At 47.3% G+C, this 15,953-nt stretch overlaps 1 protein-coding gene across 4 annotated transcripts in view; it reads left to right on the forward strand.

The window, feature by feature from the left end:
- Positions 1-382: 382 nt before the first annotated feature.
- LOC119395005 (annexin-B12) overlaps positions 383-15,953 on the forward strand; it is a 52,723-nt gene continuing 37,152 nt past the window's right edge. The window contains exons 1-4 of one of the 4 annotated variants that reach the window (XM_037662303.2): positions 383-522; positions 1,434-2,105; positions 14,721-14,744; positions 14,851-14,926. In XM_037662303.2, coding sequence (XP_037518231.1) covers positions 1,455-2,105; positions 14,721-14,744; positions 14,851-14,926 — 751 coding nt within the window. In that variant the 5' untranslated portion in view covers positions 383-522; positions 1,434-1,454. Of the gene's footprint in view, positions 523-774; positions 903-1,433; positions 2,106-14,720; positions 14,745-14,850; positions 14,927-15,953 lie in introns of those variants that run through there. The other 3 variants (XM_037662308.2, XM_049415520.1, XM_049415521.1) reach the window with 3 other exon arrangements.

Here is a 15,953-nt window from a genome sequence, read left to right on the forward strand (position 1 = left end):
ATGTACTTGATTTATTCACAAAAATAAGCCAGTATAAATCTTAAAAAATGGCAGCCGTTCTACACGCAAACCCCCCCCGAAAAAAATTCCTGGGTACGGCCCTGGTGGTTGAGTTACCACACGTAGGTTCGTGAGTTTTGGAATTCACGAGAAAATAGCGCTACCAGTGTGCTCTAGAGATGCCCAGTATTTTAAGTCAATCTAGCCCAGTCGAAGGTTTGTACACTGCGAAGTTTGTTGCTGCGCGGTGCTAGCGGTGCCTCACGGCCTCACTTTGTGCGCAAACAATGCAATCCAAGCGCCATCGCATCACGTTTCTTGGTGTGAGGTGCTGCCGTTGTGCTTATGCGGCCTTAGCTTAGCAGCAACTTGCGAACATAGACGGACGGGCTCCGAGACTGTGGCTGGACGTTATTCTCGGAGACCGCGGGAGATAACGGCGGTGCCAAGACTAAAGTGATCAGTTGTTATTGTGGTGTGTAGTACCTAGGTGTGTACTTACCAGAAGCTTTGTAAGGTCAGGTGAGTTGTTATCGGTGATCTTCAGTGGTCTGCAATAATTTTGAGCTTGTAGCGAGGCTGTGCTATATATCCTTGACTTTCGGCAACTGCCAACATTTGCCGGTCGTGACTTTCGTCCCGTTTTTGGTGCGTTTAGAGGAAGCTACGATCTAGATCCATCGTGGTTGTATTATTGCCTCTGCGTTCCTTTCAGGCCCATGTCTTACGTTTAAAAGCTTTATTGTGTAGTGAATTGTTGTTGCGTATAGTGACGCGCACACTACTATCCGTGTCTGTAAACAAACCGTACGCATACGCCCAATCCGGCTGCCGGCTGTGCGCGTCACCTCGTTTCCTCGTGACGTAAGCTTGGATCAGGTTCCCGGCTGGGCACACATTAGGTATGTAGCTTCTGCTCGCTTGTTCAATGTCCCAGTTGTATGCCTAATTTCCGAGAATGTGCGCGTTGCGGAGAAGACAGATTTACAAACTTCTCTACCTGTTGCGTCTCGTCTACAGGCTGCTGCCCGTAGATGAAAACGCGTCGCGCTGCCAGCAGGAGACTAAGATTGCATGAAAAAAACAAAACAAATAAAGCTTTTGCAGAAAGGCATGAACTGCAGGGGCCAGATTTCGCGTAACTTAATGGTTATGCACTGAAGAGTCCCCATGATAGGCCTTCGTAATATATCCTACGTAATTATTGACCTAAACGAATGTTACTCTCGGTCCCTGAGCTTTCAGTACTGCATTCTTTTATGTTCTTTGGTGCGGACGTTTTGGAACGACCAATAATTCTCTTTGAAGCTACTTAGAATGTCTTACAAGCATTGACGGGCTACCACACCTGAACGATAACTAGACAGACCATAATATTTTGATTAAGCATTGCATAAATGTCATTTTTATGGGTCGTTACTACCTCTTCGCAGTGCCAGTTGTAACAAGATACAATGAGTTACCCAGGCGGAAGTGGGAGTCCTTATCCACCTCAGCAGGGTTATCCGGGCTACCCACCCCAAGACAGACCAAGTTACCCGATGGGTGCTGTCTATGGAGCACCACCAGTCACCCAGCAGACTCCTGGCTACCCACCCCAAGTGCCAAACCAGACATACTCGCAATCGTCTGCTCCAGGTTACCCTCCGACCCAGCCAGGTTTTGCTTCTCAGCCTGGTTATCCGAGTCAACCCGGCTATCCGAGTCAACCCGGCTATCCAAGCCAACCTGCCTATCCGAGCCAACCCGGCTATCCGAGCCAACCTGGCTATCCGAGCCAACCCAGTTATCCAAGTCAGCCTGGTTACCCTAGCCAGCCTGGCTATGCTATGCCCACAGCCACTGGCCATCAGAGTTCCGCTCAAGCATACCCTGGCTACCCAACAAGCCAGAGTAGCTATCCTGCACCTGTGTCTGCTGCTAACTATCCTGCTACTCAGGCAGCTCCCAGCCCGTACTCGTCTGCAGGCTACCCTAGCGCAGGCACGACACCTGGTGGTTATGGTGCGCCTTATGCACAGTCAGCCTATGGAGCAGGATCTGTTTACTCCAGTGCTGCCCAAGTTACTCACTCATCATCCTATACAGGACAGCGTTTACGAGATGTAAGTGATAAGACTTTTGTAAACATGTAAGTGCGCGATGTGCTTCACGCAGTGGGATATGTCTTAGCTGTGACTATATTTCATCATTGGGAAATATTATTGGGACTATACTTTGCTTTATGCATGGTCTGATTTGAAGTGCCAATTTTGCTTGGTGTTTGCTGGGCTGTAACATTTCCATGTCAAAAATTGAGCAATACAAAAGTGGTTGGTTTCACTGTAGTTTACTGGCACATGCTTTCCTGACTTTTAAAATATGTGTGGCAGGTATACTTTCTGAGGGCTAACTGCAAAATGTAAATGGTTTTGGCAGCTTCTGAGCTAACTGCTTTATTGTAACCGATGGAAAGAAAAAGTGTAGCTGACTCAAAAATAGCAGATATATATATATATTATTAGAGAGATTGCTTCATTTCTGAAGTCTATACTTCTATTCAACAGCAATTGTTACCTCTTTGAGTGTAGCTGAACAGTTAAAAAAAAAAAAGCAATGCCCTGAATAACTGCATGTGAGTGCAGTTTGTGTAATATTCTGCTACAAAATTCATGGCGAAAGCGTTCTGAATTTTAAAGGCCTTGGTTACAGCTAACAGTCTTCCTCCTGGAATACTTGGGCATTCATTTGGTAGTCTGCTGAATGCTTTATGTATTGAAACGGTTGCGCTGCTTTGTATTATGGCAAATTCTTTTCAGGTCGCATATTTCAAGCAGTTTGTACTGCTTTGCTTTGTAGCCAAGGGCCCTGCTCAGTTTCATGATATTTCACCTCAGAAACATACTAGCAGGCTATGTGAGCCACTGTTTAGTAGAGGCAGGATAATAATAGGCAAAGGAGGTTACTAGAATTTTTTTTTTCAGCCTAATGAGTACAACACTACTCTATTTTCTGTTGGTTCAAGAAGCTTGAACCTCTGAGAGAATGGCAACATTTCGGTTTTCTTTGTATCCCACCGCACAAACCACTTGAGCCGTTTTTTGCCTGTAGAGTATTGGATATCTGTCTTAGCTTAATACCCACTGCCTTGGAAGTTTTGTCTTTCTTAGAATGTGAGCTTCCAGGCACAAAATGTAAGCTCAAGGGCTAAAAACAATGGTGTCACTGAGCTGACTGTTAAATCTTCACTCTAACCAAGTCAACATTAGTATCAAGCTGACTGTCATATCACAGAAAATACAAATTCATAGCCTTACTGTACTTTGAAAAGGCTTATGTAACCCTGTAGAGGCAGTTTAGTCAGGCAGAATATACAAACATGCGAAAGAAACTTTCTTTGTGGTCTTGCTTGCAGTTTGTGCAAGAGCTTCATTTGACCATGATAATTTCATTAATTATCTATAAGTGTATCGACGGCCATTTGCGTGCTGGTAGTGTCACAGCCAGGCTTCTGCTATAATTTATGGGCAGTGCTTATTGCAGGGCACCAAATACCTCTCTGCTTATTGTGATGACAATATGCTGAAGTAAGAATATGGTTGAAGTCAACACTTGAACAAGTGGACTTGTCTTGACAAGCAGCCTTGTCGAAACGTTGGCTCCAGCAGTATTCCTTGTTTGATGATTACTTCAAGCTTCCATCTTCCCTTGAACTTCAGTATTCTTTGGCTCCCCACTTATTACACATCAGTGATGTGCTTGATTCATAGGTGAACATAAGTCCATATAAATATTTAAAAATGAGAGCAGCATTCTGGGCAAGTTGGTAATCCATTACTTGAGTATGAACCAAAAAGACGTGGACATAATAGAAGACACCCTGAGCTGGGTGTGTTGTCTTCTCTTACGCCCATGTCTTTTTTGTTGCACAGTCATACTCAACTAATTTAAAAATGGCTGCCATTGCCACAGAAAATTCACCTTCTCGCCCGAAAAAAAATTAATTACATTATCGTTTTTGGTGTAAACAACACTGCAAACATGCTTCATAGTGCACCGAAACCAGATTACATGAAAGTACTCGAAAATGAGCTGAATTTCACTACTGGAGTTGCTCTAACCTAATTGCAGCAAAAAACTGGAGTTCTTCAGAACACCCTGAGCTGGGTGTGTCGTCTTCTCTTACGCCCATGTCTTTTTTGTTGCACAGTCATATCAACTAATTTAAAAATGGCTGCCATTGCCACAGCAAATTCACCTTCTCTCCCGAAAAAAAATTAATTACATTATCGTTTTTGGTGTAAACAACACTGCAAACATGCTTCATAGTGCACCGAAACCAGATTACATGAAAGTACTCGAAAATGAGCTAAATTTCACCACTGGAGTTGCTCTAACCTAATTGCGGCAGAAAACTGGAGTTCTTCAGAACACCCTGAGCTGGGTGTGTCGTCTTCTCTTACACCCATGTGTTTTCTGTTGCGCAGTCATACTCAACTAATTTCAAAATGGCTGCCATTGCCACAGCACTTTCCCCTTCTCTCCCGAAAAAAAAAAATGAATTACATTATCGTTTTTGGTGTAAACAACACAGCAAACATGCTTCATAGTGCACCGAAACCAGATTACATGAAAGTACTCGAAAATAAGCTAAATTTTGCCACTGGAGCTCTGACCTGATTGCGGGAAAAAACCGGAGTTCTTCAGAACTTACTGAACAGTTTATGCCTTCAGTTATTATTATTATACAAGGCAGCATATGTGTACTGGTTGGACCTATTAGCACAAGTTTACTTGTGGGGACTCACGCCTGTAGGCCTGAAACCATGATGGGTGATCATTGAACATAGTCATAATTGGCGATTAGTTGCTCAATTTATCGAGCTTAACTTCCCAAACCAACACTGGGGCTATGAGTTTTTTACGTTAATGTGCACCCAAAGCACAATGTTTTTGCATTTAACCCCGATAAAAATGACTCCTCTGTGGCTGGGAAATGAACCCTTGTCCTCAGTAGTAGAATGCTGCAGCCACTGCAGCAAGTCATCAACATTAAGTGTAAGGGTTGAAGTCTGGCAACTGGCTCTGGAAGGGGCAGAATGCCTGTCTGGTGTACAGGAGTGGTATTGGAAAGGAATGCGCTGTGCACGCATTGGCTTTTTGGAAAAGTACAGAGAAGACAGAGTGCTGACTTCCAAACTCGTTGTTGCTATTGAAGATAGAATATAAACACTAATACAATTAAAATGAAGCCAGTGATGCCGGAGATGAATCAAATCACTTGGAGTATTTTGTGAGCCCACAATTACCTGAAAATCCAGCCAGGTGATCATGCTCAAGCTATGATGGTGTGATAGACGGGGCGCTTATTGTCGAGCCACATAGCTTAGAAGTTTCTTCTGCTTCTGTGTTTCATTCATGTGTTTCGATCAATTCATGTATTTTGATCAGTGCGCTGTCATTGTACGGACAAGGCATAGGTTGCTCTTGACATGTGAAATATAGAAGCCCTTAAAATTCCCCTTCTTTCGTCCATTCATAGCAAGCGTCTCGTTCTGGCAGACTTCATGCCTTCAGGTAGTATGCGAGGGGTTATTGGTCAGCTGCCAGCTCGTAAAAAGATCACTTGCTATGTGATGCCAGCAGGCAAAAAAAAGGGTGTTCCACAATCGCTGTCATGGCTGTGAGTGGCGCTAATTAACGCTTTTATACCCGATAAAGTGGGCGGGAGGATGACCGCCGGCGTAGCTCAATTGGTTGAGCATCGGATGCGTTATTCGAAGGTTGCAGGTTCGGTTCCTGCCAGTGGCAAGTTATCGTTTCATCCACTTTAATTTCTTCTCATTTATATCACAATTACTACACATAACATCCCCTATACTTTCCTTGGCTTGATTGTCTGTTGGTTCTCATTAATGTTGTGTCTAACAAAGAAAAACGAGTCCTTAAAATTCTCTTTCTGTCGTGAATAGAAGCAGAAACAATTTATAAGCTTGATGACTGCAGCAATAAGTTATCCTTCTGTTACACTATTGCAGCTTGAGTGTGATTACTTGGTGGATTTTAAGATGATTGTAGGCACATGCTCTAATTGACTTGACTTGTTCACGATAGCACTCTTTTCGTTTTCTTGGCGCCGGCGTATGTATTCTGCTGTTCCCAGAAATTAAAAAAAATCTGTCGGACGTCAGCACTTATTCTCCTCTGTGGCTTCTTTAAAAAGATGCATTCGTTCACTGTGGAAAACACCGTATTGAGTAGGACAGGATATTCCACAAGAAACACCCGCTGCATGTTGTGGAACATTTATAGCTTACTGCATCATTATACACTGTGGTCACGCGTTTCACAGTGTATGACACAGTAGCTGGTGTTTGCTAAGTAGAGCGGGGGCCTCAGTTCAATAAAGTTGTGCAGAATTTGTTAAAGGGCCCCCCACCAAGACCCATTACAAATTTTGGTTATGAACTGGAAGTTAGGTGCCATGCAGGGAGTGTTTTACCGGAAAAACTTCTCAAACCAGTTCAGTGTTGGAGGGGTTATGGAAAGTTGCAACGGCAAGGCGGCAAGAGCCACTGCCAGCAGAAACTCTCCTCCCAGTGGTGGTTTGGGGGTTTCAACCCCCCCCTCCCTTTGCCCCAAAATTTTTACATTTTGTATGCATATGTATACGCGCGCGCGCACGCACGCACGCACGCACGCACGCACGCACACACACACACACACACACACACACACACACACACACACACACACACACACACACACACGCGCGCACGCACGCACACAGGCAGGAACATGCATGGGAGACCAGCGCTGGATAGGTGGCGCGCCGAAAAATGGCGCCTGGCGGGGAGTCGCGACATAACTCAGCCGCTCGCTTGGCCTCCGCGCCGCCGGCTAATCTCGGAGGCCATGCCGCTCGCGCTCGGACGACAGGCCGCACTGTACCGCGGTGAGCGCACGCGCGTGCGCCGTTCCCGTGCTTTATTTTGGCGCGAACAGATCGAGCAGCCATTGCGCCAGTAATACGGCTCTATGGTTTAAAAAAAAACTTTGTCTGAAGGCTAATTTCTCAGGAAAGCACTGGAAAACGGAGAGAAGCCATGCAAAGCAGGCTACGTCTGTGCATACGGCGTCGAAAAGACAGTGCTGTGCCGTGGTGGCGACTCCATAGGACGACTCCGTCGTCACCATTTTGTGGTTGCGTACTGGAATTTGTGTCAAGCTAGTGCAGGCTAACAAGCCTCCATTGATAAGTACGGGCTACGTCGATACCAGCTTCCCGCTACTGCAGTAAAAAAAAATGTAAGAGGCAAGAGACAGCTGCGTCAATGTTTTTTTTCTGCCGTGGTATGTATGCCCAGCCCGCGGTATGTATGCACGCGGACGTTGATCAAGCAAACCACCGTGCTAGCATAGCATGTATGGTGTCGCGCTGTTATGCTCCAGGGCGCGGGATAGATTCCCGGCCACGGTGGCCACATTTCGATAGGGTTGAAATAAAATGAACACCCGCGTACTGAGATTCATGTGCACATTAAACAACCCGAAGCGGTCAAAATTAATCCTGATTCCCACACTACGGCGTGCCTCATAATCGTACCCTGTTTGGCACGTAAAACGCCAGCAATTGTCGATGTTGATCAAACACGTTTATTCTAAGCAGACACAAGCGAGCGAATAAACTAACACAGTACGTTAAGCGAATTAAACGGCGAGTAAAAATCCAAGACATCTGACCCTTTTCTAGCGAGGCATAAATTGCGATGTCACTTCGCCGCGGCAGCCAATGCACAAACAAGCTTTACCGCATCGGCTGACTCCAGAAAGCTAAGCTTCGAGTAGTCCGCTGCTCTGTTCGTGACAACAACTCTGTCTGTAGCCCAAGTGAAGTTCAACGGAGGCATCCATCGCGTGCGTATTTCTCATAACAGTTCCGCGGCGTCGGCGAACGTGCCCCCGTACGCATCTCGTAGACAGACAGCTTTCCTTCTGCTTAACTGTTTGCAAATAATGTAGACTACCTGCCTATCCTATCATATTCACTGCACGCGGTGACATCAGAAGGAGCTTGGTGGTGGTCAGATGCAAAGATTGTTACATATGCCGCATGCTGCATAATATGTATGTTCTATTTACGACAAAACACGGATTAAATTCTGCTCGTAGGCCCCTATTTCCACTGGTGGCCCTCACTATCGAATAAATCTAGCAGACACGCGCAGTTCGGTTTATAAACCAGCCCGACGCGACTAGACAGGAGAGCAAGAGCAGAACATACTGTGCTCGCCTGACTGCCGGGATGAAATGGCGCATCCGTTCCTATGCACGTTTTAGAAGGAAAAGCATAGACGGATACGTCCTCCCTCATTTCTACGTATTGTGGCATTTGAATGCGCAACAGTACCGCCAGCATCCTTTAGTTTTGTTTCGGCGACACGCGCCCGCATCGCCTCAACGAGTCGCCACTATCGTCCGGGGGAGCGGCTGGAGTATGCGCGCTTTGACCGCCAGGGCGGCACTGCCCGCACCGCGGAAACTCCAGCGCTGGTCCCCTATACAGGAAAGATGGGTCGGACCCCCACCACCGACCGAACCAACAAACAAAAAAAGCCTCGTTACGTCCCTATCTCTCTCCCATGCCTCGGTTAGCGTCCGCAAGAGGCGTACCTCCCTTGCGTTCTCCAATGTTCTATTATCGACGTTATGATCACGTGACAAAGTCAGCGTCCTTCCAAATTTTCCTTGCGGCACATTTCCGTTGGCGGTATTCCGAGCTCCGCATTGGTTGATGAGCCTAAGTCACGTGCCATGGTCGGTGACCAGGGGCGTAGCCAGGGGGGGGGGGTTTAAACCCCCCCCCCCCCCCCGAAATTTTTCAGTTTTGCTGGCGTATATATACCCGCGCACATACAAACGCACTCACGAACATACATAAAGTATGGTTGAACCCCCCCCCGAAAAAAATTTCTGGCTACGCCCCTGTCGGTGACGTTCCAAGCACTGCGTGTTGCGCAGGGCATTCGTGCGCGTGATCTCCCGCTCAAAGCGCGGCTCCCTTTATAGTGGCGCGCGGCCTTTTGTTTGGAATTTCTGTCGTTTTCGCTCCACGCAAGCCTTTTAACACTTTGCAGACAAGATCTCGCCGAGCGATCTCCGCATGGCCGCCATCACATATCCCCTTCAGACACGAATTATGATGCACTGTCTGCAAATGCATGAAATGCGCATGGCATCATTTCAAGACGCTCACTATTACAATCCAAGAAAGAAAACGAAGGAATGTGTTGTTTTGTGCGAGTTTCAGTAAAAAAATTCAATTAGCGTCCAACTCATTATCTAATTATTCTGCCATCAGTCAGCTTCAATACTTGCATAAATAGAGTCAACTATTAGGCCCGAAACGCATGCACACTAACTTTTTTGGTTGTATTCGTTTCGAGCGGAGAAAAAAAATACTGTTGACGTTGGTCCTGAAACGCGGCACGTCGAACGATCGTCTAACATGGTAGTGCCTCCAGCAAAGTGATCCTCTGCAGCAATACGCAGGACAATGAAGTTAAATGACCGCTAGATGTCCAATCAGAAAGCGTGCACGATTGCGCACATTGAGTTTCAGGTCATTTGAAGAAACACGCGGCGTGGGACGCGCCTCCGAAGTTCGCGTCCCCAAACGAGAACGCCATGTCGCAAAGGGATATTTCATGAAAAATATTGTGAGAACGAGCGTTTGACCCAATCGAAAAGCTCAGACCCTGATTATAACTCAGACGCTCATTATCAGGTTCGGCGTAGCGTAGCGCTTACCATTGCGTCCCTAGCCGCGCCTACTGCAAACGTAACGGTGTTCCGCTAGACAACCGTAATTAAATCAGCGCCACGGCATCGCGAGCTTTGGATCTCCGGCGCATGTGGCTCGGGCGTATAGCGCTTTTAAACTATGGGAAACTCACGCCCAAAGCGCCCGGTCTTATCCTTCCGACTCGCCGCATCGTACAATTCCACTACTGCGTCCCTCATAATTATATCGTGGTTTTGAGACGTAAAACCCCATCAATTATAATCATTGTCCAGTTTATATAACGCACTATGTTTTCTGTATGAGCACTCGAATCCTGCGGTTATTCTGCGCTTTTATCGTACTCACTTTCACCGAGCCACTGAACACTTATGCACGCTGGCTGAGTGGCGTACTTGCTTGTAAATATGGCCTCTGTCAATCATCATGGCGCAGTTGAAATGGCGGTATGCGATTCCTTTCGAAGAATGAAAAGCTTGCGTACGGTTCGAGGGGCGCTTGTCTCAACACCTCCTAGATGCTTAAGGGCGTTCGGTTATTGTGAGCAGATATTTCTCCTGCTTTTCGAGGCGAGTCCCTTGTGAAATTCCCCACTCGATTGTTCGTTTTTAGGAATGCTAGTTTCTGACAACGTATTGTACCTGAGCTCTCCGTAGGCACTGAACTTTTTTCAGCATTTTCCCCTTCAAGTTCACCAAACTACCAACCAGCCTAACCCAACGCGCTTTCCACACGCACGAACGGAACGCGTCAGCGCGAATAGCACAAGCAAGTTGCGATGCTTCATTTCCGCTCAGAATCATCTGAGACGCTTGCAGTACCGAATTTGTATTGAGGAATATGACCTTTTTTTTTTACTCTGAGCAGCTGCATGTTTGGCGCGTGTCACGTACTGTACGCATTTCTTGTCCTTGTGAACTCGCTCAAGATACCACAGGTCTTCAGCGGAAGCGATCCAGGGGAACCAGAAAAATTCGCTAGATCGAGGTTGAAATGTATGGATCTCTGTGTGAGGGTGTGTTTGCCTGTTGTTATGGGAGGCAGGGTTTATTTTAACAACAAATTGAAGTTGATTGTATAATGTATCGGGGAAATGTTTTGTTAAATCGAAAGTTTCGCTTTGTCGAGGTTCCACGGTTTATGTTACTACATAAATCTTACGGGCGTTGGAAGTGCAATCGTCCCATTGTGCTCACCTGCTGTCGACGGCGCATGCGCGTTGCGCGAGTGGTGGGCTTCCAGATGCACGCAGTGCGAAGTATCAACCAAACACGTGATCGCTGCGTCAGAGCGCAGCCGAACACACTCCACCAATACGCTCTCTCCTAGGTCACATGTTGGGCCGGTACTATGCGGGCTTCACAGAGAGATCCGCTTGCCAAGGCTGACCGCGTGACGCGAATCTCTCCCCGTAGTATCTTTCTTCCTCCATGGCATAAGCGTCAAAGTGGACGCACCGTCAGGGTCACCACGCGCAATGCGATCCTTGACCACATCTGGCATTTGCGCAGTAAACCTAACACATCAAATTAACAGCAGAAAGAGGGATTACGCTTCTTCAGGCGGGTGACTTGAAACGTGGGATGTTGCTTGGATGGCATAACAATTCTCACGGTCAGTTAATAAACGTAGTTACACTATTTAACATTTCAATTACTCGCTCTAGTGGACACACATTGCAATGGTCAAATCGAGGCCAGGGCCTAGCGATGTCATATTCACTTTGCAGAAATTGTAAGCTTTTGGAAAACTTTGCTGGAGCACCAGCGCATTTCTTGCTATATTTTAGGAACGAATATCCAGAAATCAATAATAGTGACAAAATTTTTCTGAAGCAAAGAACAATTTGCCCGGCTTCAGTTCTGCAACTACACCATAATTAGTAAGGCTCTGTTACTTCATCAGCGCAATTTACTGTGCAAGTTATGTCCGCCTCTTGGAATGATTTGATTGTACCATCTAGGCGGCACAGAGGTCGCTTACACGTTCAGTACAATCTCAATTTCACATTATACGAGCCCACTATAACGTGTTCGTACTGTATCAGTCATAGGTTTGGAAGTGTAGTGAAGACCACACATTGTATGCACAATGTCGGTTGCCATTGTTCACTATATAATTAGTGTCTGTAATAACCGACAAGTTGTGCAATACATCACGTGTTGGTTTACGTTAACAAAGCTAGCATATAGCATCATACGCCTTTATCAGTCAGCTGGTCAGTTTGGCACATTTATCGCCTTGTCCTTGAAGCACGTGCTGTTCGACGGCGCGGTCTCCTTCCTTCTTTAGGCTCCCCTCTCATCATAATCACTAGACATTGAGGTAAGGGCGCAGTACCTGGTATGTATTTCACTGCATTTATAATCCAGTTTTCTTCAGCACGTTTGTAACACGATAAGGCATGCATTATAAGTGATAAGGTTATTTATTTTGGGCGAGATTACTCAAGGTTTCCAGTGCATCAGGTCCACGGGGACAACAGAAATGGACACCCCCAGTAGCATGCAACGTTGCCACAACGTTGAAGCAGCTTTCTGAATGTGGTGGCAACGTTGTGTCAGCATTTGGTGCTACTAGGGACTAGGCACTCTGAGGTCCACCTATTGTCCTGTCTCCGATTCGCTGGGAAACGTTGGCAATACAGCACGAACTAGTCCAACGCTGGACTTTTTTCGTAACTTTTAGTGTCTTGTTGTTTGCGCCCTGTATGCCAATAAGGCGAGAGTTCTAGCGTAATACAAAGAAAGAAAAAAAGAGGAAAAGGTAATAAAGCGCGGTGCTTGCCGCTGCGCTCGCCGGCCAGTGCTGCAGCTGTTGCGAGTGCAGAAATGAAAGATATAAAGGAAGCGGATTGGAGTTTGTGGAGGAGGGGGCGTGTTGTGTAACGCGTGTAACGTTCTTGGCGGCGTCCCGCAGCCGCGTGGTGATGACCAGACAGTCCTAAAAACGCCGCGGTGCGCGCGCACGCTGTCTTTTATTTCTTTACGCTCGCGTAGTCTGATGCGCGTATTTTTAGCGCCCCGAGGGCGAGTTACTTCTGCCTTGGGATGGGGCCAAGTTTTCGGACGGCCCCATTCGATCTCCTGGCAGGCGCCAGAGCACGCCAGGCAGCTCGCATAATGGACGAAAAGGAAAGAAAAAAAGTGCGCGGAAGAGCGGGTCTTCCTGCGAGGCGGCAGCAACGACGGAGCAAATCCAGCGTGCATTTTTATGGCGGGCATTTGTGTGTGTGTGTGTGTGTGTGGGGGGGGGGGGGGGGGGGGGAGTCGCGCTGCGGTACGCTCGCCAAGTTGTCTCCGTGAGAGCCTTGGTACGTGGTGCCCACCCACCCCATACTCGAGGTCGTTTCGTCACCTTCCTCTCCGACGTTTTAAAAGTCATTTTTGTTTTCTTTGGTCTGTTCACACACCGCGCGCCGCTTTCCAGGAAGCCGGGCGCTCAAGGCACGCAATCCGTTGTTTCCCCATTTTAAGATGGGGTATGTCTGGGTAGAGAAATACTTGGCCCGCCATTTTGGTTCCGGCTTTAAATTATCCAACCTCCATGCAAACCAAAATGTTAACGCGTCTGCACGACCCGCATGAACGCGATAAATCTCGTGCTGCTTGTATTTTTGCATTCGCGAGGAATGTGGAGCAGTGACTTTGTCACGCGCCTACGCATGAACAATTCTGCATTGTCTCTCCCATCAGTGTGCGATAAAGTTTCGCATGAACGTTTGGCTGCATGTACTTCTATAGAAAGTTACCCAAAAATTACTTTTCGTCATATGGAAAAGTTCCGGCATGACTGCAGTGTCAGGCTTCGCTGTAATCTATTGTGGCGCACTTTTGGAGGGGCGTTGCTGGTAAAATTTCCACAGGCATGGCTCATCTCTGGGCAGGTGATAGGATTGCAAGCTCTCACGGTGTTCTGCCCGGTCGCGAACAATGTCGAATCTTGTTGACACGATTAGGCTGCGTGTGCAATTCTCCGTTTAGCGACGCACGTCGTCAGGTTGTTGCCACTCCCTTTGTTCAACTGTTTATCTCTTGCGAGCGCAGCGCCATCTTGACCTCACTGGCGCGCTGCGCGCGTTGCCAGCGTTGCTTCGCTAGTCTCGGTCTAGCGGCTTGTCCGGCTCTGCGTCGATCGGCGGTCGCTAGCGTGGATGCCGGAGTAGGTGTGGCCAGGTTTTTTGCGTTGACTGCTCCAGTTAGACCTCGGTGGGGACCGCTTTCCCAGACTAAATTCGCATCGACAGCGACTTTTGGTGAGTCACGCCGCCTTTAATAAGTTCGATTCTCGGGTATCGAGCAAAGTTAGTTCTTTTGCAACTCGGCGCTTTCCGCCCGACGCCCCGAAGTGCGATCGGGACAATCGCCGGCTGCCTTTCGATCTGAGTTGTGGTATCTAAAATCGCGCAAGAAAGCGAACATGCGTCGTCGCTATGGCGACGTTATGGTTGACCGACTGTGCGGCGATGATCAGCGATCCGTTTGCTTCTTGCTTCGTCGCGCTGTAGCCGCCCCTCGGGACGAGAGCTCATTTAACGTGCGTGTTGGCGTGGCTTTCCATTAGGCCGCCATTGGTAAATCTCGCTACCTGCTGTGCCTATCCACCACGTTCGCGAGAGATTCGTCATGTTTGTGGACCGGCTCTTGTCGGCTTTATTGCCTAGACCAGCGCTGCGCACGTGTATTATGCGTTGCGGTGAAAGCAAAATACAAGCGCTGCATTGTCGGGGTACGTGACTCACGTCACGTGGCCATAACGTCACTGCACATGTTCACCTTCCTCCCTCTTTTCTTTCGCTGTGTTTCGTTTCCTGTGTCGGCGGCGCTCCGTCCGACGTCGCCCCGCCCCTAGCGCTGTCCCACTTTGAAAACAACCGTGTTCGGTGCTCGGCACTTATTTACTGTTTCTGACCTTTCCTTGTGTGTCTTTCTGCTTCCAGAGTCCAGGCAACGCAAGAAACATGGTGAGTGTCGTCGTCATAGATTACTTCTGTACGCGGCTGTTAATTTAATTTGCATAAAAATAATGGGACTGCTTACAGTTTACATAATTTGCTCTGTTTTGCACAGGCCACCATCAGACCCTACCCAGGATTCAATCCCCAGGATGATGCCCAGGCACTCAGGAAGGCCATGAAGGGCTTTGGTAAATTGTTTGTGTTCACTTGTTTCACCACTTTACGCCTGTGCATGTTCATTCTGTATGAAACTATGTGGAGTTGAAGACCATTAAATGTGCGGCTACTTTACAGTTAGTTGTTGCCAATGGTAAGCCATTGTCTATTTGTTAAAAGACCATGTTACAAGTCCATTTGGTTTACAGAACAGTTTAGAGCAGAGGCCACTCACATGCATATGGGAAATGAACCTTTAGTAGGTGTGATTTTTTTTTTCAGAGAACCATGCTATCATCCCTGTGAGCATCTCCTTTCAGTACTTTTCATACAAGTTGGGTGCACGCACACAAGTTGTTTCAAGCAGGTTATGTGCACATGACATTCCTGGCTGTAAAGTATTGAGAATGGATTGTGTCTTGACATAGCCTTACATCAAAAGTTCCAGGTGTATGGGGGAGCGCCAAAACGCACCTAGTGACATCAAAAAACTGTTGCACCAACGGGCACTGCACTGTTGTTAAAAAATTGAGTGGGTTGTTAAATGAACAGTCGATGGTCGTCTATACTGCAATGAATCTTCCAGCGGCAGGACCATGTATTCGCACTGGGAACTTGCAAATTTTGGCCAGAGGACTTGGCATACAAACTGGCACGAAGTGTTATGCTTATGCAGCTGAAAAGACACTGTAATGGTGTTGGTGCCAACCTGAAGGACGATGCTCCTTTTCAGTGTATGGCTCCTTAGGTAGGAGGCTGCACTCGAGGGTTTATCCAGCATTTCGATGTTGGGGGGGGGGGCTTTACCAGAACATGAGGGCCGTGGATGAGTGCCTATCTGTAAGAAAGGAGGGGTGGGTTGGTTGATGGTCTGTTATTATTTTTGTGGAGTTTCAGGATTCTCCAGGGTGGGGAGAGGAGGGTGTATAAATCCCTAGCTGCACTTGGTTAAGTAAAATGGGCTCTGAGCCTTCTGGTGCAGGCAGGCTTGAGGCTAATGATACATTTGCACAAATGATAGATAATAAATTGAGAGCAGTGCTAAAACACTGTAGATTA

Source organism: Rhipicephalus sanguineus, chromosome 1 (assembly GCF_013339695.2).
Source record: "Rhipicephalus sanguineus isolate Rsan-2018 chromosome 1, BIME_Rsan_1.4, whole genome shotgun sequence".
Classification (NCBI taxonomy): Eukaryota; Metazoa; Arthropoda; class Arachnida; order Ixodida; family Ixodidae; genus Rhipicephalus; species Rhipicephalus sanguineus.